General features: G+C 49.1%; 4 protein-coding genes across 5 annotated transcripts; all 4 read left to right on the top strand.

The window, feature by feature from the left end:
* Nucleotides 1-2,163: 2,163 nt before the first annotated feature.
* On the top strand, nt 2,164-12,295 carry LOC142774594 (acetylcholinesterase-like). 2 transcript variants are annotated; one of them, XM_075875091.1, is made up of 5 exons: nt 2,164-2,739; nt 4,793-5,015; nt 8,007-8,231; nt 9,982-10,223; nt 11,699-12,176. In XM_075875091.1, exons 1-5 carry the CDS (start codon nt 2,414-2,416, stop codon nt 11,970-11,972), a joined length of 1,290 nt encoding a protein of 429 aa, XP_075731206.1. In that variant the 5' UTR covers nt 2,164-2,413; the 3' UTR covers nt 11,973-12,176. The 2 variants fall into 2 exon arrangements, with proteins under 2 accessions (XP_075731206.1, XP_075731207.1); XM_075875092.1 differs by lacking the exon at nt 9,982-10,223 and having other exon boundaries at nt 11,699-12,295.
* Nucleotides 12,296-15,081: 2,786 nt separating this feature from the next.
* On the top strand, nt 15,082-19,342 carry LOC142774172 (uncharacterized). The gene is made up of 3 exons (XM_075874566.1): nt 15,082-15,658; nt 17,853-18,012; nt 19,038-19,342. Exons 1-3 carry the CDS (start codon nt 15,349-15,351, stop codon nt 19,315-19,317), a joined length of 750 nt encoding a protein of 249 aa, XP_075730681.1. The 5' UTR covers nt 15,082-15,348; the 3' UTR covers nt 19,318-19,342.
* Nucleotides 19,343-21,251: 1,909 nt separating this feature from the next.
* On the top strand, nt 21,252-25,970 carry LOC142774171 (carboxylic ester hydrolase-like). Its single transcript, XM_075874565.1, has 2 exons — nt 21,252-21,646; nt 25,620-25,970. The coding sequence occupies exons 1-2, from the start codon at nt 21,425-21,427 to the stop codon at nt 25,875-25,877; spliced, it is 480 nt and encodes a 159-aa protein (XP_075730680.1). The 5' UTR covers nt 21,252-21,424; the 3' UTR covers nt 25,878-25,970.
* LOC142774875 (cholinesterase-like) lies at nt 25,951-26,996 on the top strand. The gene is made up of 2 exons (XM_075876025.1): nt 25,951-25,995; nt 26,631-26,996. The coding sequence occupies exons 1-2, from the start codon at nt 25,951-25,953 to the stop codon at nt 26,994-26,996; spliced, it is 411 nt and encodes a 136-aa protein (XP_075732140.1).
* Nucleotides 26,997-27,998: the final 1,002 nt, after the last annotated feature.

The raw sequence follows: 27,998 nt of genomic DNA, 5'->3' as shown, positions 1-27,998 counted from the left end.
GCAGCGACACCGACTAAGCTTGCATACCTGCACCTCATTTTCAGCCATGCTCCCCGATCCGACATTGTCCCTTTCAGGCTAACCGGCGCAGCCCCCGCCATAACTCATGGTATGACGAGGGACCGAGTTGTGGATACACAATAGGGTAGCTCTAGGGTAGCGAAAAAAATACTTCCGTCGGATGCTCGAGCTGCCTATTCAGACGCCGCGGAAGCCTCGGAGAGGACATTGTTAACTCCCCCAAGATTGCCCACTTCGTGGTCGTTTGATGCAAAGACATGGGGCGAATTTTCGCTCAGCCGCCGATCTCCCGAAGACATGCCGATGACAGGTCTGTGGATGAGTTTTGCTGAAGTTTTTGGTCTCTCATCATGCTACACTACGATGAAATGTCTTGAGGCGTCGTCAGCGTCGTCGGCCTAGTGTGACCATGGGGTCTGGCGACTTCGTCGGCGGGCGACTCGTCGGCCGATGATTTGTGTCTGCCCCGTGTTTTCTTTGGGGTCATGTGAGTGTCGTGTTGTTCTAGTGTAAACGCGTCCTTACCTGCGCAGTGAGTCACACACGTGCATCGGAATCGCAACGCGAGAGATCAATCTCATCACGCGCGTAACGTCATGAGACGCGCGGACGTACCTTCTTTCTTCTATGCGTATATCTTCCCGCGTGCTCGTCGGAACTAGAAGAGAAGGTGCTTAAAGCGTGGTACAAACAACCCCACTGGAACTTTTGAGGCAATCGAATTATGAGGGGTACTAAACTCAGACACTGAGGTCATATTATGATTGCTCGGAAAAGTAGTTGATGACCCCCATAAGGACAGCTTGTAATGGCACCCTACTGGCATATACACTGGCGTGGAATCAGCATGATTGCTTCTGGTGGCTTCAAGCACCAATGTGCGCCCAGTTCTGATGACGTCAGGTACCATACCATAAACAATGGCTGATTGCGCGTCACCTGCGTAGCCACGGAGGGCATTGGCTTAAGAAACGTCATGGTATCTTGTGCAAGCATGAGGTGATAAGACCATACCTCAGGGTACAATATTCTGCAGATGATGTCGTGGCCACAGCGACGCTCGTTGGAGGTTAACTGTATACCACGTGGCGGCTTCGCAGAAGGACGGCGGCCAGAAACCGCTGGACAGCAACCACAAGCGGCCACCGTGCCCGCAACACGACTTCTACCTGGGTCGCGACGTGGTGAGCACGAGCAACGCCAGCGAGGACTGCCTTCACCTGAACATCTGGGCGCCGCCGTCGAACTGCACCACTGGAATAGAGCCGGGTCCTTGCGACAGATGGCCCGTCCTGTTCTTTCTCTACGGGGCGGCTTTCCAGAATGGCGGGAACAGCTTCGATGTACGGGCAAAATGGAAATTTTAGTTCGTAGGAGCGATAAAAAGTACAAATCTCTTCAGCATTGCTGAGGACGCGATAGCAGGGACACTCTCGAACGAATAGAAAATGGTCCCCTCCTTACTTTTGTAATAATACACAGTACTAGGCTGGGGTGTCAGCCATCTTATTTATTTCTAACCTCTTCTTCCTCCTCGTCTCCCTCCAGCCCTGCCTAACGTCCACGTACAAGTTTACTAAGGGGCGTAGCCAGGAGGTGGCATACTGGGCCCGTGCCCCCCCCCCCCCCCATGAAAATATTGTTTGCCATGGCATAGAAAACAAAAATGACCATTTCAAAGGAGTGCCCTTCTCCCCCTTTCCCCCAAAATGAAGAAGGTGCCCGCCCCCCGAAAAAGTTTCTGGTTACGCGCCTGCTTGACATATACCAATATTGACAGAGGAAGACGTGAGTGCAGGGCAAACAAATTTCGCAGGTGGTGACACGAAGAACGTGACTCCCTTTCCTTCGTGTGCCCATAAAATTAATTCCTCTAATACCGTGTGGTATATACCAGCATAACGTGTCCTCTGGCATTAGGTATGTACCGCAGGTTATTCACAATATTTATCGATTTAAACTTATCGAAGACTCGATTTGCAATGGTAGATACGATTCAATGAAACCAACAGCACTGAACTCAAGGAAACTATGCGGTACAGTGACAAAAACTGCGCACTTTTGACGAGGACGCGCCGAGGAAGCGCAACACGCAGGCGCTGTCTTTCCTTGGTCAGTCCTCGTCAAGTGTGCGCAGTTTTCGCCTCGGTATGATGAACCAACTAGCTCGATATATGTTGTGTGACAACGGTCACAATGTTTTGCGAGCTCTGACGTCATAATGGCGCGATATCATGACGCTGTCATGACGACGATTTTTCGCGTCACTCGTGTTCACGATGCCGACGCCTATGTCGGCTTTCCGTGTTTCATGAGGCATCTTATGTTCCGAAGTTGTGTTGTACAAAGTATAGGGATAGTTGTACCGTAGCCTTCGGTCGTGTATCATTCGATGCAGTTGTACGACGGCCGGTACCTAGCCGCTCTCGGCAACCTGGTCGTCGTGGTGCCCAACTACAGAGTCGGTGCGCTGGGATTCCTCTGCGGTCCCACGCAGAAGGGGATCCCCGGCAACGCGGGCTTGCAAGATCAGCGGTTGGCGTTTGAGTGGACGTTGGCCAACATTGTCTCCTTCGGAGGCGACACGTCGCAGATGGTCCTCGCGGGACACGACGCCGGGGCGTCGTCTCTGGGCTACCACCTTTTCTACGGGGACGTGGCGTTCTGGACGCGCAACGTGACGCGATTCATATTGCAGAGTGGAGGGCCCTACCACAGGTACGCATATCACTGTTGAAAAACCCACCAGAGTGTGTTTGGTGTGTTGTGTTAACACCACAGCACACTGGTGGGTTTCGGTGGGCGCACCAGCCTGGTGTGCTGCATTCTGGTGGGAACACCAAGGAGGATTTAAAAAATTGCTGGAGTGGAAATGATTGCGCAGAGGTGAAGCCGTTCCTCTGGCAAGATGGCGGTTGTGGCGGCCAGCTTACTAGGGGCATGATATAGTATCACCGTTCAGCGATTAAAGACGAAGCGTTTCCCTCGCACGCCCAACGAGTTTAATGTGGGAACTTTTTCGGGTCACATAGTGCTACAAGTGCGTTTTACAGTTACTAGTTTTCCTTAGTGAGCCTGTAATTGGAGGCAAAGTTCTTTGAAGATTCAGTCATCCATACTTGTTTCTGCGTGTTATTTCGTCAGGAACAACTATCTTTTAATATAGAATTAACGTAGCATTTACGTAAAATATCAAAACCACTTGATCTTTAAGTGGGCACTATCAGAAAAGAGCACGTTTCCACCATCTTGGCAGTGGCAAAAGGTGGCTTCACTTCTGCTGGCAAGGCATTGCGGGAGCTTCCACTCCAGCAATTTTTCTTTAATCCTCCTTGGGGAACACCTACACAGTGTGGTCAGTTCTGATGGGAACGTTGGGCCAGTGTGGTGTGTTCTAGTGATATGTGTTGTGGTGAGCTGAAAAAAATATATTCTTATAGTATAATCTTTTTCCTTCGTATGTACCCCCGCCAACGAACGCGAGTCTATAGACAATGAATTCTTTAGTGCAAAACGCGAACACAGACATCTGCCGTGGTTTTCTAAATACTCGCTAGCAACCTAAGAAAGAAAAACGACAGTCGATTGTACCCCCACAATCAAGGCTTGTCTGCCCTTCACCTATGAAGCAGTCGTATTGTCTGGCGCAAACGCCAAGAACGTTTTTTTCGGCTAACGAAAATACTACGCAAACTAAGATTTCAAAATGGGGTAGATAATAGCGCAAACTTGGGGTGGGGGGGGCGTGGGGGGAGGCTCTAGAAGAAAGCAAGAGGGAGCAGAGAGGGCGGGCGCTAAACTTCAGCCGTTTATTCAAAAGAACGGGCCACCTGATTACGGCGTTCCACACATTGGAGCAGTGTGTGGAACGTCGAGTTAGCTGTGGTGGTTGAGGCAAGATTAGCTTTATTGATAAGTACGTGTTCAGGTATAACGTCCCTAAACGAAATCACCAATCATTACAATGGACGCCACAGTGGAAGGCTCTGGAAATTTCGACCACTTGGAGTTCTTTAACGTGCGCCTAAATATAAGCTAACGAATTTCAAGCATTTTTTCCTCCATCGAAAATGCAGCCACCTCGTTCGGGATTCGATTCCGCTACGTGAGCAGTCGAGCCCATGAACTAAACCACAGTGGCGGGCCATTCACAACTTTGCCTCAACAATTGGTGATACCAGTGTAGAAGAGTGCACCGCACCTAACGATACAAACTGCGTTCCCTTAGTGCTACCTTAAAGGGACACTAAAGATAAAAACCATTTTTCGCGTATTAGTAAAGCACAATTACACAATCCCGAAAGCGAAACTCCTAGCGTGACAAAGTGTTTAGTAAGCAAGCCAACGCGCGAAAACAAAAATGTGGGTGGAGACGCCACCTTTAGATACCCGCACCAAAAACCGTGACGTAGACGATTGTGATGGCGTCTGCATGCTGGGTCGTATAAGTAGCTTCAAACCGATAAAAATGAAGCACATCGTCATCAGTGGATGCTGTAGACTTAACATACCAAGTCCAATAAAATTTCGCCCAGCGAATGTCGCGGAAGTACGAAAAATGTTTTGAAATCAGTGACGTCACGTGCGGAGTTTTCGGCGCGAAATCTAAAAACGAAGCTTCAACCTTGAATTTCTTCTCTCTGACAGAGATCTTGTGATGGCGAAACTTGGGTTATGATGAGAGCGCTCGGGGTTTACAGTGCATCAATGTAAGTGAAGTCGTTGCTTCGCTTTGGTGTCCCTTTAGTGATCCAGTACCGTGGTCACGCAGATACGAGAGCCAGGGCATGGAAGGTGCGCGCCGCCTGGCGGAGAGTTTGCACTGCAGTCCGTCAAACCTGTCTACGGACAGGGCGGTCTCATGTCTGCAGGACGCCGACGTCGGCGCCGTCGCACGTAATCCGCTGGCGCTCAACTTCGGGCCAGTCTTCAACAGGGCACCGCTGTCCATGCCCATTGAAGCACACAACGGGCAGGCCGTATCAGGGACCAAGGTTCGGGCAACGCTCGAGATTTCGGAACGTTTCCTCTGGTCGGTTGCATCCTGGGAAAAAAAAAGTGACCCCGTATCTGCATGTTAATCTGCAAATGTCGTCAAAAGACGATAGTCTTGCGTGTGGAGAGATCGAACAAAATGTTTATTTGATGTTCTGTGCAAGAAAATCGGTGAATAATGTTCTGAAGGCGCTGTTTTAGAGTGCCTCGAGCGTGCAGCGGAGACGAACGAGCGCATCCGGTCACGTCACACGTGAGACATGAGCGCCATCTGGCAGTTTTCTTGGAAAACGAAGCGCGCGGCTCTGAGACGGGCGTGCGCGCCCGTCTCAGAGGTGATAAGGTGTAGAACGCAATACGAGGGGTAGGCGCCACCATCGTGTGTCTTAGCAAAGCGTTGGAAACAGTCGCCTTTTCGTGCAAGCGTTGCATGGTCAGCGCAGCGCGATAAACGCTACGGTCCTTAAGAATACCTACGTATGCTTTTTCTAGTAAAAGACGCACATGCAGAATATATACGTGTAGTTATGGTGCCTCAGATATGCGCGATAATTGCTTCTTTAATTTACAATCGCACAAGCATGAACGCTGAAGCTTGAGCAACATTGGTGGGCGCTGTGGATGGGGTCGGTTGTCGTTTCGGGTGCCGCTCACAGTACCCGATACTGTTGAGAGTGGATAGACAAATGTATAAACAGACAGACCTAAATTTTTGCGGCGAAGGTCCCCAAGAAAGACTACCGTCTTAAAAAAAAATTTTGCTCCGCCCACAACCGTTGCTGTCTCTCTCTCTCCTGCAGAGAATGTGCATAAATGCTCCATCTGATAGTGCTAACTCATTTTCCTGACGTCAAGAAGTTCTCGAGGGTTTCAGTTAGCGTGACTTTCCCATACAGACATGCCCTTATTCTGTCTATTGTTTTGGGTTGATTTAACAATAATGAAAAACAGAGCAGGTAATGGAGTGAAAGAAAATGTAGCGGATATTAACTGTATTGCTTTAAGAGTATAGTATACTACGCAGTACAGATCTGAAGAAAGTAAAGTGGACAAAAAAAACATTTGCCGCTGGCCGGGACAGGAACTGCAACGTTTAGATTGTGCGCCGGAGCTGTCTGTTTGTTAAAAAGGTCACATGCCATGTGACGCCAGCTGACTAAAAAAAAGTCTTCCGCACTCCCTGTCATGGTTACGAGCGACGCTGACTCACTCTCCCAGGTCTGCATGCACACAAAGACGATAGCGCGACTGCTGCCATAGCTGAAGTGGTAGAGCATCGGGCACGTAATCCGAAGGTTGCAAGGTAGCTCCTTGTCAACGGCAGGTTGTTTTTTTCCTGCATTTTATTTTTTTCGTATCTTTGTCGTAATTTAAGTGCATTTGAGCCAGTCCCATTAACGTTTCCTAGTACCTTCTTGGCTTCATCTGTCGGGCTTGATGAAGGCTGTGGCAAAGAAGACAAGACCTTGAAACTATCTTTGTAATTCATTCTTTCAGGTCAGAAACTTTATTGTTCCGGTTAATTTCGTCAGGTATTCTGACATCATGGCTCAGCGAAACGCAACGTTTTAGGTTGTAAAGGCAAACCTTTACCTCCTTATAGGCCTAGAGTCGACAATAGCTTAGAAGAAGTGTACTTACGCTTTGAGCAGCAGCTAGCTAGAACGGCTGCATTTCACATGCGAAGGGCAGGCTCGTTGTGATGGGTGGGTGGACCTTACTTTTTTTTTCTTAGGTTGTAATCGGCTGTATACCTGACACATCGAGGTACACTGTGCGGGAAAAAATTTGAACAGCAAGCAGACGAAAGCCACCGTTTGTTTGTAGTCCTTGCTTGCTTCTGTTCAGTGTATGTAGGTCATAGATCACCAACTGGCCTAGCGTTGAGTGTGCTATAGTTTGCACCCTTCCCCAACTTCTCCGTATGATATTACGCAGTAAGACCTATTTTTTTGCAGACTAGTGTGTTCATATCATCGAACAGGTAGCGTATCAGGCTGGCACGAAGGTAGGAAGCAGCAACAGCCAGGAAAGAGTTCAGATGGTGTGCTGTATATTACGCACTATGTTCCTGAAATGGAAGCTAAAGAAAGCCGGCAACATAACGAACTCTGCCGCTAGCGGGAAGCGGAAATCCAATAGTCCTCCACACGTTCTCTTCATGCATTATTCATTCATCATTGATGCATTAGATATTGCACAACATTCATGCACTGACTGTTCGTTCGTGGTCATTGTTTGTAGGGGCTCGTGCACAAATCAAGACTAGTTCGTATTCCAGGCTCTTGAATGAGCACATCCAATTTTTGGAATATTCAGAAGAAGTATTAAAAAAATAAACCTCGTACATTATTGATGGTTCTGGTTCATGAGGTATATAATCGATACATACACTGTCGGATCTTATAAGTTTACTTAAGATGCGTACTAGCTCACTGTGTGAATACTTACCGAAAATTAGATGATTGTGGTCATTGAAAAAACAGCCGGTTTGTGTGTGTGTGTGTGTGTGTGTGTGTGTGTGTGTGTGTGTGTGTGTGTGTGTGTGTGTGTGTGTGTGTGTGTGTGTGTGTGTGTGTGAGAGAGAGAGAGAGAGGAGCTGGCATTGCTGCGGCATCTGGCGGATCAGATCTCGACCATGTGCATCTTTTCTACGTGGCCTCCGAGATTTACGGCGAAGCGAAACGCTATGTTAGCCCAAGAAATACACCAGGGCACACGATCGAGTGCCGATGTGCGAGTGCCCCATGCTTATTGAAGAAATGAGATCAAAGCGGTAAAGCTGAGCACCGAATTACAGAAGTAAAGGTAGTGATAACGTTTGCTTTCAAAGCAGCATTTCATGAGATCAAAGCTACTACTGTGGCGATTTTCACGTTTCACCGAGACGTCCAACACGTCGAGTTGAAAAGAAGAGTTTGGGGCATTTAGTAATGAAAGTCAGTTCGGAGCAGTTGGCGGCAATTGTAGCGGCACCTCGATCTCTGCAGCGGCGGCACGTCGAGGGCTCCGAGTTCCTCCTGGGCAGGGCGGCCAGCGAGGGAGTCTACACGTGGTACGTGGCGCAGCACCGGTCAGCGTCCGGCGATCTCCGTCGGCTGGCCGCACGGCTCCTCGGAGACGAGGTACTCGAGCGCTGGCAGACCGCCACGGGGATCACGTTGGACGCGGATTCTCCGGTCGCGGTTTACCAGCAAGCCGTCGGAGACGTCTTGGTGAGGACTAAAGCCTTCGAAGACGGACGAGATTACACGAGTGTTGAAGATTGGGCGAGTTGGTTCGTCGTACTTGAACTGGTATAGCGCATTACGGGGAGGAAGAAACGGCCGAGCAGACCGACAGTTGGAAGTTAGCGCTCTGTCCTCTTGTGTCGGTCTGCTGGGCCGTTTCTTCTTCCCCGTAATGCGCTATACCAGTTCAAGTAGGACGAGATTAAATGTAGATAATGCAGTTTTACCTGGCAAAACCGCGATACGATTATGAATCGTATCGGAGTCGCCGTCAGCCTGACAGCGCCCCCTGAAGGACAAAGGCTTCTCCCATGTTTCGCCAATAAACCCGTTCCTGTGCTTTCTGTGGAAACGTTACCTACGCAAACTACTTAGTCTCATCTGCCGATCCCACTTCCTGCTTCCCGATCGCGCGCATGCCTTCCCGTGTGGTGTCTGGGCATATTTCTTGTTTCCGTGTTTTCACGCACAGTCTTCGAAAATGAACTCGGGGAACTAGCTCGGCTCTATGTTATTCTAAGTCTTAATTCTTTCGGAATCCTTCCTTCTAACGAACAGCGGTTATGTCGCATTAGCTACAAACAGCTGCTCGAAACGGGTGAACTACAGTTTTTTTTTCACAACCCGTGTGTTAAGATTTAGGCGCACGTTAAAGACCCCAAAGAGTCAAAGTGAGTACGGAATCGTGCACGCCGCATGCAGTGCACGATTCTGGACTCACTTTGACCCCCTAGGCTCTTTGACGTATTTATCTTTTACTCGATAAAAGTGAAGTACATTGTCATCAAGGGTGCCATAGACCTATCATACGAAGGTACGGAATATTTCATCGAGCCAATATTTCACGAAAATATAAAAAATGAAACTTCAATCATGATTTTCTCCGCTATAACTTAACTTATGACTGTGAAACAAATGGCCTTAAGTTCTCAGAGTGCAGTTTATCAATCTAAACCCAATCATTGTTTCTCTTTAGGGTCCCTATAAGGTGAGCGAAAGGCGAAAGCACTATTCAGTTTATTTTCAGTCGATGTATTGATCCTGCCTTTTCACCCCCTCCGTAAGTTTTCTGCCTCCAGGATGGGAAGCATTACACGTTTTCTGTGTCCCACCAGCTTTTTGCACTACCTCCATCATCGGCCCGCTCTTGACCAAAGATGATGCCACGTGTTGACATCACGTTACGTCACGTTGTGTAAAGTAGTGATGGTATATACCACAGCGAAGTCGTACGAATTTTACAATCTGTGTTGTCATAATGACGTCATGTGGTGACCTCATCACGCGACGATAATTTTTTCGCATCAATCCTGTTCACGTCTTCGATGTTCAGTTTCTGTGTTTGATGAAGCATCTCCTAATAATAATAATAATTATATGTGTGTGGAGGTTTCACATCCCAAAATCACGATATAAATTTATGAGAGACGCTGTAGAGGCGGTATCTGGAAATTTTAACCATTTGGTGTTCTTTAACTTGTGCACCGTACACGGGCCTCCACTATTTCGCTTCCATCGAAATTCGACCGCCGCGGCAGGGATCGCACCCGCGACCTTCGTTCCAGAAGCCGAGTACCCTATATCTACTGATACATTGAGGCGGACTGATGAGGCATATAGGACTCCTATCTCATCTAATGAGCTTGTTTCCGCCGGAGAAAACTTCAGCAGTGTGCTTTCAGAAAAAGTTTAAGCCACCTTCAACGACATCCACGCGGCTCATCCCCATATGCAGGAGGCGTGCCCGATGTCCGAGCTGGCCGAACGGCTGAAAGCGTGGCAGAATCGCGTCTACGTCTACGTGCTCGGCTACCAGCCCAGTTACTCCAGCTGGACGGACCAGAACGAGACTGTGCACTTCGAGGACGTGGAACTCGTGTTCGGCAAGCCACTCAGGCACGGGGTGTCCTCCAACGACGAGGACAAAAAATGGTCCAGGACCATGATAGACATCTGGGCCACGTTCGCGCGCACGGGGTGAGACGATAGCAGCCGTAGTCGGGTACAAGTCCAGAGAGAGGCATCCGCCCAGATGACCAAAGTGCAGCGGTCGATCCCTCGATCCCCTCCACGACTTGAGTGATAGTCGCCCTCATCCACTCCGCATTGTTCTCCGAAGGCGGTGTCACCGGCCCTCTAGTTAGACTTCAGTTTTGGAGTGCGGCCCTTTGGTGTAGGCTTGTCTGCATTTACCTTTTGAAGGAAATGCCACGGATTCCTAAAGTAGTATCGTCTGTAGATTGCCGTATAACAGATATTCGTCTGTCCCTTTACGTATTGCCGCAGTCCTGTGGTACTATCATTTCAGGAAACTCGCTGGTTATCAAGAAGAACGGGCATGGGCAGCGCGTGTAAGGAGACGCCAGGATAACCAATGGTCGTTCAAGGCTAGCAGAATCTGTACATCGACTGAGAAGAAAAAGAACAAGCTGGCTTTAGCTTTAGGGTCGTACTATCAAGGACAATAGAAGCAACTGGGTTAGACTGGGCAAATTTAAGTTTAAAAAATTGGCCCCGTATCTGCATGTTAATCTGCAAATGTCGTCGAAATACGATAGTCTTGCGTACGGAGAGAGTGAACAGGACATTTATTGGATGTTCTGCGCAACAAAATTGGTGAATGGTATTCTGGAGGCACTGCGTTAGAGTTCCGCGAGCGTGCTGCTGAGGCAAACGAGCGCATCAAGTCAGGTCACACGTGAGACATGAGCGCCATCTGGCAGTTCTCTTGGAAAACGAAGCGCGTGGCTCTGAGACGGTTGTGCGCGCCCGTCTCAGAGGAGATAAGGTGTTGAACGCAAGGCGACGGGTAGGTGCCACCACCGTCTCGTTTTATCAAAGCGTTGGAAACACTCGCCTTTTCGTGCAAGCGTTGCATGGTCAGCGCAGCGTGATAAGCGCTACGTTCCTTAAAATTACTTATGTATGCCTTTTCTAGTAAAAGACGCACATGTAGAATATATACGTGTTGTTATGGTGCCTCAGATATGCGCGATAATTGCTTTTTAATTGACAATCGCACGAGTATGAACGGTGAACCTTGAGCAACATTGGTGGGCGCTGCGGATTGGGTTGGCCGTTTCAAGTACCCGGTGCCGTTAAGAATGGACAAGCAGATTAATGTACAGACAGACAGACAGACAGACCAAAATTTTTGTGGCGGAAGTCCCCAAGAACGACCATCGTCTTTAAAGAGAGCGAAAAATACCACTGACGCAGAATCGCAACACAGAACGCTCTGTTTTGTTCCCATCGTTTTCCCCTCTGTTTTCGCTTGTTCTTGAAATATGACTTTGAAAACGTGGTTGCTCCAACCCCCCCCCCCCCCCCCGGTTGTCGAATTGATCCAACACGTTTGCTTTAGCGAAGTTCCTGGTTCAATCGCAGCAAATCGCTATAGGGTGCACTGCCTAACATCACTCTCCCTCCGACACCTGCCGCTCTTGGCGCAGGAGGGCGCCACGTGTGGGGAACGCCAAATGGTCCCTGTACGACAGCGCCCACCCCAAGATCATGAAGTTCGGCCCCAAGGAGATCGGAGAGCAAGACGACGACAAGTCGCAAGAGTGCGCCATCGTGCGGTCGGGGCCGTCCACGACTCCAACAGGCCACCACGGCAACACCACGGTGCCGCACGCAGGCGCTGCTCGCGCCGGCACGACATCTTGCGGCTACGGCATCGCAGTGGCCGCGCTGGTGTGGGCCAACGTTGCACTTCGCGCGTAGTTAGAACTCTCCCTCATGTGCCTAAGGACGCCGGTTGGAACCACGGCTTCCTCGACACGGCTGGCTGTATATGGGCGCTACGAAATGCTGGAGTGATTTCTCGAGGCCACGTGTACTGATTGACGATTTAGAATAATATTTCTTTCGTTTTAGAATAATCGTTTTTGTGCGGCATCGAAGTAAATGTTCACATCTGCACAGGTATATGCTGCTCAAAGCCAAATGTTTTCCGCAACCAAGGCGGAAATCTGGGCACTTTAGTATTCCATGTTTATGAATGGTAAGAACGCACTTGAACTGAATACACAATGAAGGCACACAAACAGCGCTGCTTTCAACAGTTTATTTTTTTGTGATTACAACACCACTAATAGGGCAAAACGTGAACAAATCTGCTGCGCATAATTAACAAGACGATTACTGTAGACCCGTGTGCTCACATTTGGGTGCACGTTAAAAAACCCCAGGTGGTCGAAATTTAAGGAGCCCTCCACTACAATGTCTCTCGTAATCATAATGGTTTTGGGATGTTAAACCACACATGTCATCATCACCGTAACAGACACCAAGTAAATCAAATTCTTTGTTTAGCATGTCAATACATTTGTCCCCCACCTTTTCAATCTCACCCCCCCTGCTTCTATTATCTCGCGTGTAAGTCGATTTCTATTTCTTGCTGCAATTCGGCATTCGTCAAAACAAAAGCGAGCAACTGCACTTCTTACAATGCACTGCTAGGAAACCACCTGCCACATTTCTGACATTGTAATGGTGTTCACTCAGCCGTTGATTTAAGCCGTGATCGGATTGTTCGACGTAGTTGCAACCACAAGATAGCTGCAGGCAATACACCACACACTCAGCGCAGTCAACAAACCTGTTTTTGTGATTTGTGTCGCACCCCTGATTTTCGTTTGCATTTCTCGTTATCTTGCCCAGCTTTTTTTAACTTCTTTGGCATTGAAAAAATCGCAGCATATCCACTGAGTGAATGATGACGAGTGGGGTGAAGCGTATGTCAGTCCGTCCGCGCTTCCGTCCGTCCGTGCGTGCGTCTGTGCGTCCGTACGTGCGTCCCTCATTCACTCCGTGGATATGCTGTGAGGTGGTTAATACATACATGCAGGTACGACCGTCCCACGCCTTGAGAAGCTTAGCCCCCTAAAAGGATGCGCACTTTGGCTCCTGTGTGTGTGTGTCTCTCTCTTGTGTCCTTGTCGTGGTGCGCTATACCCATATGAATGGTGAACCCCTACTAACTAGCACCGCAAGGTACCTTAACCCAATGAGCAATCTCTCTCAGATTACGGGAAACCGCGTGCATACATACATGTGGTATTACTCCCTTGCTCAACTGTTCTACATTCATCCACAGAGCAAAGGTTGGGGAAACCCTACATCCAGCAGCTCCTTTCCTTGTTTGTTGAAACTGGATTCGACCACACGGTGACAGGACCTCTTAAGGGCACTCTCGAAACAAAGCCTCTTGATCACCTTCTTAACTAGTTCGGAATCCGCTGAGTGGTAGGGGAGTATATATATAGGGGGTTCACTTTCACGTGGTTCATAATGCCACCTGGAGTGATCACAGCAGAGCTACCAATGAAGGTCCAGAAACCTTATGATGCCGTTCTGCGGAAGTCCATGCATCACTTTTGAGCTCTCGATACAATCTTTTATTACTGGCGTGAGAACGTTGAACTCGGCCTCTAGCTGTTCGGTTTGTAGATTTTGTCAATTGTCCTTCCAAACAGCAAGAGGCTGAGTTTTGCGTTGAAGACGGCGATTGAAGCGGGAGAAGTGACGGGAGTAGTAGTGGGCGTTTGGGTGAGTTGTGGGAGAATCGCGTAGAGCAGAGGGAGCGGTGGTGTGGGATTTACACACTTTCTGTGTGTAAATCCCACTACAATCTACATGAAAGCCTTAACCATGATGATGTTTCGCCGTTGAAAAGCACTTGCGGTTTCGTATATAATCAACTGCGAATTCAATAAGTAACCAGCTGATTCGTAACCCATTCCGCCTTGCGAATATGTGCAATGTTGATGATGATTGATGCCTCTAACATGGCTCATACCCACTCAGGGGGATTGGTCATGAATTAGTTGCATGAAGGCACGTTAAAGAAACCCAGGTGGTCGAAATTTCCCTAACCCTTCACTACGGCGTCTCTCGTAATCATATAGTGCTTTTGGGACGTTAAACCTCACATATCGATCAATCATCAATTAGTTGCATGAATATTTTAGGCCTTAATTTCAAGCGTAAACAATCTTAACGAAAACTTTTCAAAAACACATCGTCATCACATTTTTAGAAAATCGCCATAATCACTATCATCATCATACGGGACGTGCTCTTGCGGCCATCCAGTCGCGTGCTCGCTGCCATTATTCGCGGGCTAGAGCTGTGCATTCACGAAGGCGGTGATCGTGACAGTTCAACCTGGTGAGCCGCGAACGCACCCGCAAGCATGAAGAAGCGTGATACTACCGACACGTCGTTGAGCACGAGTTCGTACGAGACGGCGCTCACTTCGACGTCCAAGCAGCGCGGTGCAAGAGCACCCGACAAAGGTGACCTTTCTCTCAACCTCTCTCTGTAATTATCTCGTTCACTTTCGCGGAGCAGTAGGTCAGACGGGCAACGATCCTCCGGCCGATTAAAGGCCTCACCCCACGTTCCCGTTGCACCACGTCAGCGCGTGTCTTGTTGACGCGAAGCTGCGGCCTCTCCTTAGAGAGAGAGAGAGAGCGGTTGGCTACGCGAAGCTGCGCGCCCTCGCTTTCCACACGGGAGAGGACGTGGCGTCGCGTCAACACGACACGCGCTGACGTGCTGCTACGGGAACGTGGGGTGAGGCCTTTAGTCGGCCGGATGAGCATTGCCGCGGCCTCTCCCACGTGGAAAGAGAGGGCGCGCAGCTTCGTGCAGCCAGCCTCCCGGCGCCGCGTCAACACGACACGGGCTGACGCTCTGCGACGGGTACATGTAGTCAGGCCTTCATGTGCTTCCACATACTAAAGCCCTAACCACACGTACGCGCTACGGCGTGCTAGCGTGGGGCGTGCCCTTTCCCTATGCGCGTTTTCTCTCTCCATAGGAACGCTATAACCTATGCAATACCGCTTAGTAGTTGTTACGGTTTGACCAATGGCACTTGTGCCATAGCAATTGACTGCGACGTGCTGCTCTTGTAGTACGTCGTGCCTGGCGTTTCTGTTGAGGTCACGTGACCAAACAGAAACGTCTCGGGACGTTGCTATTTTCCTCGTACCACATCTTCTGGCTTCGCTTCCTCTTCGCTCGCCGGGATGAGATAACTCGGATAAGAGAGACCAATCACAGCGTTTTGTTATGACAGAGGCATCCGCAGATGCGCACACTATATGGTGTTACGGGATTTTCTCGCACCCTTACAGAGGCAGCGAAAGACGAAGACAGCCGTGGTGTGTCTCGGCTACCTCCGACTACGACGCCGAACGCCGACCAGGTAGCAAAATGCCCGCCTGCCGTCAAGGTGCCTAGCGACGAATGGCTGCCGCGACGCCTGTCTCAACTGGGTATACCCTACATACCTCGAGACGGGACCAAGGAGAAGGCGAAACTGACTTCCGGAACTTCGGGCGTTGCATCCGGTGATCGGTCGGCGGAAAGTGACTCGGAGCTCAGCTCTGATCCGGCAGGTGGGCACGTGATAGAATATCGCGGCAGAAGGTTAAACGAATAATGGTTAGGCCGTATATACATGCGCGCTCAAGGTTCCCGCAGTAGTCGGAGCAAAAAAAAAGTAACAAAAAACCCCTCCATACCATTTCCTTCTTAGGTTATCAAGCCTTGCACTCAGTGCCATCACGACGACGTCACGTGGTTACGTCATCGCACGATTTTTATTGCGGTAGCAATTATGTGGACACTCTTAACTGGTTTTTCCCGTCGTTATTCACCGTATATTAATACGTATCTGTATGAAAATGCAAAAAAGAAAAAAAGCCAGAAAAGACACCGGCACGCGGAGTCGGACGTCTGACCTCGTTTTTGAGCGCGTGGCGTTAGCTATCTGAGCCACGAGGGAACACCTCCTCTGCGTTACAACGGCAAGCTATTCATATCTACAACTTACCACTGACGGGGCCGATCTCGGGGGAGATGGCGTGTTTTGAGCATTACCAGCGAGATGGCGCAATGAGCGCGCTCCGTGACCAGCTCGTCGCGATGCGCCGACGCGCGCTGATCTCTCACGTGTACTTTGCCCCGCGGAGGGGGCGGGGCGTAGACGATTGTGTATGCGCGCGCTTATCGTTCGGTGGGAGAAAATCTTGCGCGAATTTGGCAACGGAACTATTGCGTTTAGTTGCCGCGCGCACAAAGATCACTTCGCTCGCTGGACAGGCCTCGTTTGCAATAAAGAGTGCGCTTTTGGAACACAGCGAAGTAATAACTGGGACGCTTGTTAGTTCGCATTCAAATTTGTACCCGTGAATACGTTTCGTTCGTCGTTTTGGTTTGAACAGCGCGTTAAGTGTCGAGCTCTAAACGTTGTTATATAGTTAGATCTCGTCCTGTGTGTGTTGTTTTCGTGCGTCATTAGCGCGTGAGCAGCGCGCTCCGTGTTTCGATCTCATTGCCGTTATCAGCGTCACATTCCAAGTTGTTGCTGTCGCATTTATTGCTTCGCCCTTGCGGTGAAACTGTGACATTTCTTTTTTTTGCATTACTCGCATTGGTGACGGCGACGGTCAATTCTCGCATTTGATGAGGCATCTAAGATTGTTCGTTTTCATAAATTGCCTTGGCAATCGTGTGATTCGCCGCGGGGGTGTAGTGACTAAGGTAATCGGCTGCCGACTCGCAAGTCGCGGAATCCAATCACGGCTTCGGCGGTCGCATTTCCGATGTAGGCGAAAAAGCTGTAGGCCCGTGTGCTCAGATTTGGGTGCACGATAAATGACCCCGGTAGGTGGAAATTTCCGTAGCCCTCCACTACGACGTCTCTCATAATCATATGGTGGTTTTGGGACGTTAAATCCTACTTATAAATCAATCAATCAATCAATCAATCAATAGACCATCTACTCATCGTATTTCACTGAAAACCTCGAATGGTTGGGTGACCGTGTCGTGTCCCCTGTGAAAAAAAACGCGGGGCCGGCGCGGATCACGCAGCAAGAAAGCTGAAAGCGTGGCCTTCCTCCTGATGTAAACTCTCTTGGGGAAACTGCTACAAGTATACTCGCTGGATTTTTTTAGACTATAAGGAAGCACCCTCTGTGCCATTATTCATTACTGAGCAGAGAATCGAGGTATCCACGACACAGCTGAAATGCACTACGCGCACCCTCTTGATGTTGCGGCTGGCGACAACAAAAAGACAGTGGCTGAGCCCTCTGTGATTGGTTGGAAGCGTTAGACGGTCTAATCATTGCAAAGGTCGCATTGTGAGACGCCCGGTTATTTTACTCCTATAACACGCTATATATAACATGTTAACGTGATGCCTTGCCTGACATGACACTGGCAAGGGGTCTTTTCGTGAAGGTACATGTTCCGACTTGTTAAAGATCCCCAGGGGGTCGAAATTTCCGGAACCCTCCACTACGGCGTCTCTCATAATCAAATGGTGGTTTTGGGACGTTAAACCCCACATATCAACGAATCAAGGAGTTTCGAGCACCAGCGTGACTTTGTGGTCGAATACTCGTCTACCGCGCAGAGGGTCCGAGTTCAAACTCCATCTGATTTCACGTGGTAATGGCTACGGACACTGACGGTGGTGGACAACTAACGCCGGCAATATCGGCTGTTGTCGTGATCCCATAAAATTTTCGCTGTAAAAAAATTAAAAAAAAACTAGATCACTTCAACTCTTGACTCTCGCAGAGAGCAGTGGAAGATCGGACAGCAAGGCTCGTCGACCGCCGGGCAAAGAGTTCGCGAGCAAAAGCGAAGGGCCCACTTCGGCGTCCGCTACAAGGGGACGTCAGGAGAAGAAGGCTACCTCCAGATGGGACTCCGAATACGATAGAGACGCTGCGCGCAGGTACGTTGTTCATTCCAAGGGATGTATAGTTCAAAGTTCATTCAAGCAATTTACTAAGGAAGCACGGGCTTGAGTGTATTAGCTCTCACAAGACTGGATGAATTTCGAAGGGTGCGTGTGGGTTTGGATATCCCAATGACGAATGATTACTTTAGCACCCAGTTTAATTGCTTTTGAATTTGTGACGCAATTGATAAACTACATTTAGAAAAGAACAACCTCCCATGTGCTTTCCTTAATTGTCCGTTGGATACCCTTGGTATTTGCACTTCTTCTGATATGGGACTGCGGGTTTGTTTCATTCATAAAAAAATTAGTTGTATAGCACCAGCAAGACACTGGATTAGCTCTCCAGGGGTTCGCACCTTGTTTCTATCCAAGGTGCGAACCCGCGAAAAAGATGACCGTTTTCCTAAACGAGCGCCCCTGACCACCTTTTTAGCCAGGTCAAAAACGCGGCCGATAGGTGGATGAGAATCCTGAGAACATATACGAGCCAAACATGGCGCAACACACTGCCTGAAATTTACAATCGATTATCAAAATCGGCTAGAAATCGTTCCCTTTTTCTATACAAATGACGTAATATACCGTTATATATGACCATTGACTGTTTTGGGGATCGAGGGATGTTTGTAGATATGGCGGCTACGACGAAATGCCGCTTGCTTGCTTGAAAAAAAAAACTTCATTTCTGGTGCATATACGAGGAAGTTTGAGAAGGCCCACAGGAGGCCACCCTTCACAATCATTCCACACCCTTCACAATCAGGTGGATTTCTCCTTACAGGAGTCTATTGGCGACTGCTGCCACTCTGGCTTTGTCGACCAGGCCTTCTGGCTCGTCGGGTCGGAGCAGCCGAGCAGGGCTGCCTCCCAGTTCTGCACGTGCTCGCGATCACACTGAAAGCCATGCGTATGAAAAAAAAATGACAACTGTAGCACCACTACCTTACTTCGTCCTCAGTCAATTAACCTATTACAAATCTCAAACGACTTATTTTAATACTACCGGAACGACGCAGCGAGCCAGAGCGGAGGTCGCCTCAAGGACCGGAATTCCTGGTGCAGACAGCGCTGCAGGCTGGAGCCACGTCGCCGTTCAGCGTGCACAGCGCGACCTCCGACGAGAAACGACCGCACGAAGAGTCGGAGAAAAGGGACGAGGCGGAACCCAGGGTTCAGCACGGCATGGCGGCTGTGGCCTCATCCGTTGCTAGGACAACCGGAAGCAAGCACCAGCGGCCGCACAGAGTGGACGACCGGCAAGCGTTTGATTTCTTTGGCTTAAACACCTTAGAATAACGGTGAGTGCGAACGCTGTCCTCGACGGCAGGGCGTATAGACCGTATAGAAGGGCACAGGGTCACCGGAAGTGGACTGACAGGTCAGGACTCAAGCGTCAGCATGCAGTGACCATCTGTTTACGCATCAGCTTGGGGTATTGCACTAACCACAGGCGTGCGAAGAGTGCTCAATTTAGGGGGGACAAGGAGGCGGGGGCTGTTTTACTGCAGTACCCCTCGTCTCGCCACCTTCCATTGGTCGGGTACCACTGACTCAAAACGAGCTTCGCCACGGATGAAAAAAAAATTAAATTGAAGCGATGGCGTGGTTGTCACAACTTCATACCATTGGTTCTATGCTTTCGAGAAGTAAAAATGGGAGAAATGAAACGCGTGCGAAGTCGCCCCGGCTGACACGAAAAAACCTTGTCAGCTGGGGCAGGCAGGTACCAGCCTGCGGAACTATGGGAATGTAACATTAGGAGTCCACGGAGTGCCTCACGCTAGTCTTTCACCTCAAGAACTTAGGCTTGGCTCGTTTTCTTGATACCGTTTTGACGTTAGGAGAGACGCTAATTTTTTCTGCAGCCAAGAAGGAAGCTTGGCGCAAAGTATAATTTCACGGATTATGAAGGTTGCTTCGGGTGATTGTTTGTTTTGAGGATGAAGACGCGGTCACTGACCAAGTCGAGGGGAAAACACCGACTATTCGGGACCAGTGCGGGTTTCTTGATCACACTAAGCAAGCATGAACCGTAAATTGCTTTTTATTTTAAAATGTGATGTAATCGACGGGTGTAGCTTCCGATACACTGAAGTAGATAGAAATGACGCCCCATGGCTCCTTCTTATTTCGAACTCGATATAAGCCGGCATGCAGTTCACTGCAGAATATGAGTGACAGCAGCCTCTTCCTCCAGGACGCCCTGGTGAGCCGTACCGGAACTAGCCTTCCGTTGGCTGTGCACAAGAAAGCGACGAATAGCGTATACAGCTACCTGAATTTTATTTCGCGCCACTCAGCCCGTCACAAGCAATCGGTCGTTTCCTCTCTTGTGACGTGGGCAACACCCATTTTCTCAAGTCGATGGCGACGAAATATTGAAGGAATGTAAAAGAATACATTAGGGACTATATACAAGCGGGTACCCGAAGAAATTTTTTAGGAAACTTGAAGATCGTGTCCTCAATCACACGTCATGCCAAAGCAAGACGTTTCTAAGACGCGCCGGGGTCCTGTGTTATACTGGGGTCGGCGAAACATTAAGCGGCATTTTGTTAAGGTATATGGATTTTCGCTTTGCGCGCATGCCGTCCAATCAACTTCGGAATCAGCCTGTGGGCGTGAAAGAGCGGTTATAGGCATCGAGAGATGCAGCTGTGTTTACAAAATACCATGCGCAAACTATAGCGGCAGTTACGTCGGCGAAATAGGCAACTTCTTCAGGAGATTACAGGAATATCAAAGGGACGTGACCAACAATTAAAGCGTCGAACGCCCTGGCCGAGTACGGCGATAATCATGATCATTCGGTCGATTGGTATAATGCTGCAGCTATATTGTGTCAAGAAAAAGAATCCCACCATGACACTACTTTTGTAATTCGCATTTATTCAGACGTCCGATGACATTATTGACAAGACAGATGGCAATCTACCAGCAATCTACACCCGCTCATTGTGCGACATCTTGAAATAAAAAGCGACTTAGCGCTCTTGTCTTCCTTTAGTTAGATAACGCAATCCGTACGGGTCCCGAAACATCGGACTTCACCTTGCTTTGGTCAGTGACCTTCATCCTGATTATGATACCTGACTAGACAAACGTTTGTCGAACTCTTGACTGAAATTTTCTAGATTATACATTTTGATTGATTTATTTGTGGGGTTTAACGTCCTGAAACCACCATTTGATTATGAGAGACGCCGTAGTGAAGGGCTCCGGAAATTTTGACCACCTGGGGTTCTTTAACGTGCACCCAAATCTGAGTACACTGGCCTAGGATTACACATTTTAGTTTTGGGTTCTCCTGAAGATATATCTTCGAATATCAAACGACATTCCGTTCTCTCGCAGGCCCCTACGCAACAAACTCGTCTTCGCGTGCGTGGCCGTCGGGTCAGTGATGCTTCTGGCGTTCGTATCCTACATTGTCGTGGAGCGCTGGTCGAACCGCAGCCGAGCACTGGTGAAGGGCCAGTTCGGCACCGTCCGTGGGGCCAAGCTCGTGGTCAGCGACCAGGGACGCGAGTGGACCGTGCATGCATTCCTGCGCGTGCCGTTTGCCAAGGCGCCCCGAGGAGCTCTCCGCTTCAAGCCGCCGCAACCGCTGGATTCACCGGTCGGGGTAAGGCGCTGCCTAACGGTTCCATTCAATGTCGCCAACTACACGTAGACATCTTCCGACACACCCCTCTAATGCGGCAAAGTTCGTCCGGAGCAGATTGGCGCGTAGCCAGAAATGTTAGGGGCGAAGCTTCTCTTCTAACATTGTCACTGGTCACGCGTAACCGAGAGAAGAAGAGACGAGAAATAAAGGGAGGGAAAAAAATGGATGACCATTTCTCGTCTTATTTCCTAGATGGCGTTACTCTGCCGCTGCTCTCCGATGTGCTACTACTCTCCGATTGGCTGCTGCGCGTGCTTTGCCTGAGTGTGCGGAGAACGAGTGCTTCTCTGTCTCCTGGATAGTCGCCGTACGAGGCGGATCGTTGGTGGGGAATGGACGAAGCAGAGCGGCGGGCACGTTGAAGACGCTCGCGCTCGGCTTCCTTGGCTCGTGTCTCCTCTGTGTTACCCACGCGCCGTCTGCATTTTCGAACGTGATCAGACACATGGACGCGTGCGCGGATGGATGGACGGACGAACGCTGCTTTGCCCCACTCATCATCATTCGCTACGTGGTTATGCTGTGATTTTTTCTCGTGTGCCAACATTGCCAATCTCCGGCCGCACTCGTACATATGGTGTGGAGAGAGAGGGAACAACTTTATTAAAATAAGCGAACGTCAGTAAAAGTCCATTTATGAAAAAAAGCGAGGTCTAGCCATCAGACAGGCCTAGAGGTTTCAAATGTTGGATTAGTGCCTTCATAATGTCCGGGGAGGTGTCCACCAGCCAGTCATCCAGGGTCACAGTTATTAGGTTTCCAGGTATGTGTTTGAGGCTCTCGTTCATGGCTAGATGACCACCTGGGCAGTCCCACAAAACGTGAGCGTTATCCGGGAAGCCACCGCAGGCAGGAGACCCGTCGCTGCCCTGTATGTAGATGTGTATACTTGCACGCACGACTACACAGACCAACCAAATACTCTGACAGCCATGGGAGTGCCTCCTTCGTGCCTACGGACGGAGACTCGCTCTCTGGATTTCGTGCCGACCGGTTGTGCCCCCGCGATCTCCGACGACAGCGCAGCTCTGGCCGACTGGGCTCGCCATACGCCATCTCCTGACGCCGAGAAGAGCTCTCGCCGAGTGGTGCCCCGTCCTTGGACTCCTGCGACCGTGTCCATCTTTCCTATCTTCTTCTTACGTCTGTGTCGCTGTCCCTGCGCCTCGCTCTCTCTTTCTACTCTATCTATCTCTCTACTTTTTAATTCTATCCTTTTAATCGCTCCTTACCCCCGCCCTCGTGAGCTACTGTTAAGGTGTCCTCCCCCTGAGAGACAGTTACGGAGCTCACTTTTCTCTTCTTTTCATTTAAGAATCACTCCCTTCCCCCATACGGACCTGAAGACCTACGCTGCGTCATCCAGCGGGCGGTGGAGGCTGCGGTATCCATTTGGCAATTATTCGGAGAAAACAAATAAAGCTTACACTCGCTATGTAAGGGGAAAAAAAGGCAGTTAAGCTGGTCGAGCTGGCCCCCGACCTCCTCTAAGTCAGCGCAACCAGTCTTTGAACAGGACGTGTTCTTTATGGTGTAAATAGAACGCCACCACGTGGTACCTCCACGCGGCTTTTAGGGCCGTTAAAGATTGACCGAATCGCTAGCAGAGACCTTGTGAGTATTTTCGCAGTGATGCAGGAAGCGTTTCTCGAACGAAAAGCTAGTAAAGTGTGCGAGGCCCAATCGAGCTAAAGAGTAGTAAAGCCTATTACATTACTAATACGGCGGCGATTTTTCGCACCTTGCAGCACATCACAAGCATAACGTATTATAATATATGTTTACTTATTTAGAATCTGGTCGCGCAAGTATGGTAGCTATGACACGCATAAAAAACGGAAGCTTGTGCTCTAGCAATGCATGAAAATAGACCTGGTGACCTTTGAACCACAAGACAACGTGTTCGAACTTGTTACATAACCAGGCGGCGGGGGGGGGGGGGGGGGGCACGGCTCAATGGTGCTGCGCACACACAATTGCTATTTATTGGTTCCTTAGGCGCGCATCTCAAAAGGTTCAATCGGAGTGGTGGGCGGCATTTCCACTGCCACCAACCGTCGGGAGAGCCCCGATGCGATGTGCGCTTTTGAAAACATATATCAAATTTAATATGTTCAGCGCTCTTCTTTTTGTTTCTCTTATTCAAGGATGTACCAACACTGCTCTAAGGGCGCTCCAAGAATGGTCAGCAGCAAACGTTTTGCAAATTAATACTAAAAAGACAAAAGCCGTGATTTTCAGACCAAAATCTAAGCAGATAACCTGCGATCACATCACCCTTCTTTACACAAATGAAGCAATAGAAATAGTGAGTAGTGTGAAAATACTGGGAGTTACCTTCACACAAAATATGCTTTGGGATTTACACATCGAATCAGTTTTAGGCAAGCTATCTCGTGTGGTTGGTATGATGGCGCGTCACAGATTGATATTACCTTTTAAAATAAAGCTTCTTGTTTACAATGCGCTCTTTTTTTCTTCCTTGTATTATTGTTTTTTGGTATGGGGTACGACGACATATACAAATCTTGAAAGACTTCATGTACTGCAGAAAAAATTTCTACGTGCGCTTTTCAATGTACCCTACAATTCCCATACTTCAGATTTATTCTTGAAGGGAAATGTCATCCGCGTGTTTACCCTATACAATTACAAGTTAAGTATAGCGTTCAAACGAGAGATAAAAGAAAACCTAAAGTTTTTCCACGAGTTATCTCATCTTGCCAAAAACACCCATTCATACGGCACTCGTTACATAGAACAGTGGAAGGTGGTCACTGCGCGGACAAGCTATTCTATGCAGAAGCTATCATACACGCTGCCAACCCTTTTAAATTCATTTCATAAATTACACATTGAATTGAAAATAACTTCTGCACGAACACTGCGCGAGCATTTCATCAATTCATGCTAACATAGTAAATAGTGTAAAATATTGCTTTTTTTTTCATTCTTCCTTACTGATGTGTTTTTTTTAGACATATCTGTATTCCGAATATGTGTTTCTTGTGATTTTTTTTTTCTCTTTATGTGAATGTTTGCCATCGCTGCCTGCACTGTAGGGGTGGCTGCGGGCCTCTGTCAAGTTGCTTGTGCCTTCAGGCAACTTTTACCCGCAGTCTCCTCCATCGCTGATGGAAATAAAAATTATTATTATTATTATTATTATCATTTGTTATATTTCTATTGTAAAATATCTACCAAGTAGTGCGAACTTGAATACCTTGCTGACCGTGATCAGCTGTTACGATAAAAAATGAATGTTAAATTATGGAAACGCGATCGTGTGGATCTCCTCCTATTTGTACACTATAGTTAGTCTTGCGCTATGGTCAAATAAGGTATTAAATGCGAATGCATTTCTTAGTCGGGGCATGTCAGGCGTCTGTCGGTGTCGACGCGCCGGCAGGTCTCATCTCTCCACTCACACTCCCTCTCCCATAGTGGCAGCTGCGGGCGCGCGCGCTTATCCTCGACCCTAGCAACCGGAGCAGGTGGTGAGGGCGGAGTAGTAGAGAGTGAGTGGAGAGGAGGAGCGCGCTTTGGCTCGTGAAGGCGCTGGCATCACGGGAGCTCGGCGGGTAGGTACAGTGCTTCACCACTCCTCCTCTCGCCGTTCGCTCTCTTTCGTTTCTGCGCCCCACTCTTGACCGTTCGCTGGCTGATGAATGTGTAAATTAATGGTTACGGTACAAATCTTCGTCTTGTCATTAATTTACGCCATTGAAATTACTACGTCGTGTACTCTCGCCGCAAAAAATTCATTCTCATTTCCTCTCGATTCCCTTCGGGGAGGTGGGGGCAATTTTTTTCATATTTGTTTTCGTACAGCGTGAGACTTCCGTGGATGAACTGGTTACACTCTGTGATCTGGAGCATAATCGCGAACGATCAAAGCCTCCAAAGGTGCACTTCCTTCGCTTGAACGCAGGAAGACGAGAGGGGCAGCACGCTGGACAACGCGATCAAAGGTCCGCCTTGCCCGCAGCAGGACTTCTACCTAGGTCGGCAACGCGTGGACGTCAGCAACGGCAGCGAGGACTGTCTACACCTCAACATCTGGTCGCCCGCGCTGAACTGCGCGACCGAGTCGGGCCCCTGCGAAGCGAAGACTGTTCTGTTCTTCTTGTACGGTGCGGCTTTCCAGAACGGCGGCAACAATTTCGAGGCGAGTGCCGCATACCAGTAGGCCACTACTGCAGTCGCGCTGCTTCTAAGCGTGGCAAATGACATGTCTGTGACAAAGTGACGCCTATGACACGATGCGCGGACCTGCACAGCTTGGAACGACAGAGCTGAACTATGTGGTAGAGTTTAATGATAAAATGCGGTAGATGTGCAAACACAGACACGAGAGAAGGCATATCAAAAGTTCATTGGTAACAAGGCTGCCTTGTGGGTGCCGAGGAGTCGCTAAAAACACCTTCACATAGGTCGGAGCCTGTTAAAAAGTTTCACCAATCGCTGAGTGTTCTTTGTCGGGCTGCTAATAATCATAACAGACTCTATAGCAACAGCGGTTACTAAAGCTTAATATATGTCGCAGATTAACTTGCATAAAAAAGAAAACCAAGGTCCGAACAGTTCTCTTAAGTAGTCCACCCCCGTCGTATTCATAGGCGTCGCCTCTTGCCTGAGCATGCGCAGAGAAGTGCTTCTTTTCCGGCACTGTGCGCTACTGTGTACTGCCGTCTCGCCTTGCCGTGGTGCAGGTGCCGGCTTCGGTGGTCGCATTTCGATGAATGAGAAATGCTTGAGGCCCATGTACTGCGTGATGTCAGCGTACGTTGAAGAACACCAGATAGTCAACGAATTTCGGAGCCCTCCTCTACGGCGTGCTTTATAGCCTTATCATGGTTTTAGCACATGAAATGCCAGATACTATTGTCACTGCATGGTATTACTATTAAATGTCAAGAGGGGGCATCAATCCCACTTATAGATATCTGCGGCCACGCAGCTCTACGACGGCCGATACCTGTCCGCCCTGGGAGACCTGGTGGTGGTCGTGCCCAACTACCGTGTCGGGGTCATGGGCTTCCTCAGCGGGCCGTCGCCCAACACGTTGCCGGGCAACGTTGGTCTGCACGACCAACGTCTCGCGCTGTCCTGGACGCTGGCCAACATCGAGCTCTTCGGCGGCAACGCCTCGCGCCTGGTGCTGGCCGGTCACGACGCCGGGGCGACGTCCCTGGGTTACCACCTGCTCAACGGGGACTCGGGCTTCTGGACACGCAATGTGGCCCGGTTCATCCTGCAGAGTGGGGGACCCTTCCATAGGTACAGTCGAATATCGAGTGTACCGTAGAAGTACTGCAGCAGGGGGGGGGGACGACTTTGTTAGCCACCGTGACCTTTTTCCTCCCATCCCCCACCCCCGTTGGTCGAGCCTGAATGAAAGAAAACGAGCGCCGCAATGGCCGCCAAAATTTAAAAACAAATGAAGCGACGTCGTTTTCCTTACAACTGCCATTGGTCCTCTTCTTTTCGGAGTAAACGCAGGAAGTTCTTTTATGACACGCCGGGGTCCTTCACGACGAATATCTCCGACGGAACCAAGGTTTCTTCTTAGAGATAAATTAACAATGCGATGTCCAACACTTCGTGTAGAAAAGTTGAGTTTGATAGTAGTTCAAAGTGGCGACATTAAAATGAGAAGCAAGAAAAAACCCGTAGTTTTGACTTCTTCTTACTACTTTCTGGCTATGATTTGTTGAAGAACCTTGTTAACTACGGCAATAATTAGGCTTGCAGTCAAGTATATAGCATCGCACTGTTTTTATTTAATAAAGCGTACGGATGGTCAGATTTAAAAATGGGTGTAGTTGCTTAATTATTACTTCTTGGCGGAGCTGCGTTGCCGCTTTCAAGGGGTAACGTTGACGTTCTTATAGGGCCGTTACCAGCGGGGTAGTGATTATAAGAAAAGGAAGGAATGATGATGCCGACGCCCGATTCTGTACTAAATGATAATATGATTATCATGGTGATGCTAAACGACGATTATCGTGATGATAATGATGCTCGAGACGATGATGCTCAGTGATTATGATGTCGATGATTATGCTCAACACTAGACTACTTTCTCTTAGTCTACCACTCACACGCTTTCAACTTCGCTCTCCAATGGCTTTGGCGGCGTAGTCCTAACTTCGTTTCTTTGATCTCCTTTATGTTTCTGATTGATATGTGGGGTTTAACGTCGCGAAACCACCCATTATGATGAGAGACGCCGTAGTGTAGGGCTCCCGAAATATCGACCACCCGGTGTTCTTTAACGCGCACCCAAATCTGAGCACACGGGCCTACG

The sequence above is a fragment of the Rhipicephalus microplus genome, chromosome 10 (assembly GCF_043290135.1).
Source record: "Rhipicephalus microplus isolate Deutch F79 chromosome 10, USDA_Rmic, whole genome shotgun sequence".
Lineage (NCBI taxonomy): Eukaryota > Metazoa > Arthropoda > Arachnida > Ixodida > Ixodidae > Rhipicephalus > Rhipicephalus microplus.
The sequence above is the reverse complement of the archived record's forward strand: the minus strand, read 5'-3'. Positions and strand labels throughout refer to the sequence as shown.

Excerpts from the sequence above, each read along its gene's own strand:
- LOC142774875 (XM_075876025.1), top strand. The coding sequence starts at position 25,951 with ATGCGCGGACCTGCACAGCTTGGAACGACAGAGCTGAACTATGTG. Across the intron at positions 25,996-26,630 it reads CGACAGAGCTGAACTATGTG|ATATCTGCGGCCACGCAGCT; the intron begins GTAGAGTTTAAT and ends TCCCACTTATAG.
- LOC142774172 (XM_075874566.1), top strand. The coding sequence starts at position 15,349 with ATGCGCACACTATATGGTGTTACGGGATTTTCTCGCACCCTTACAGAG. Across the intron at positions 15,659-17,852 it reads GCTCAGCTCTGATCCGGCAG|AGAGCAGTGGAAGATCGGAC; the intron begins GTGGGCACGTGA and ends TGACTCTCGCAG. Across the intron at positions 18,013-19,037 it reads GATAGAGACGCTGCGCGCAG|CGAGCCAGAGCGGAGGTCGC; the intron begins GTACGTTGTTCA and ends GGAACGACGCAG.
- LOC142774171 (XM_075874565.1), top strand. The coding sequence starts at position 21,425 with ATGCTTCTGGCGTTCGTATCCTACATTGTCGTGGAGCGCTGGTCGAAC. Across the intron at positions 21,647-25,619 it reads CGCTGGATTCACCGGTCGGG|GAAGACGAGAGGGGCAGCAC; the intron begins GTAAGGCGCTGC and ends GCTTGAACGCAG.
- LOC142774594 (XM_075875091.1), top strand. The coding sequence starts at position 2,414 with ATGCAGTTGTACGACGGCCGGTACCTAGCCGCTCTCGGCAACCTGGTC. Across the intron at positions 5,016-8,006 it reads AGGCCGTATCAGGGACCAAG|CGGCGGCACGTCGAGGGCTC; the intron begins GTTCGGGCAACG and ends CGATCTCTGCAG. Across the intron at positions 8,232-9,981 it reads AAGCCGTCGGAGACGTCTTG|GAGGCGTGCCCGATGTCCGA; the intron begins GTGAGGACTAAA and ends CCCCATATGCAG.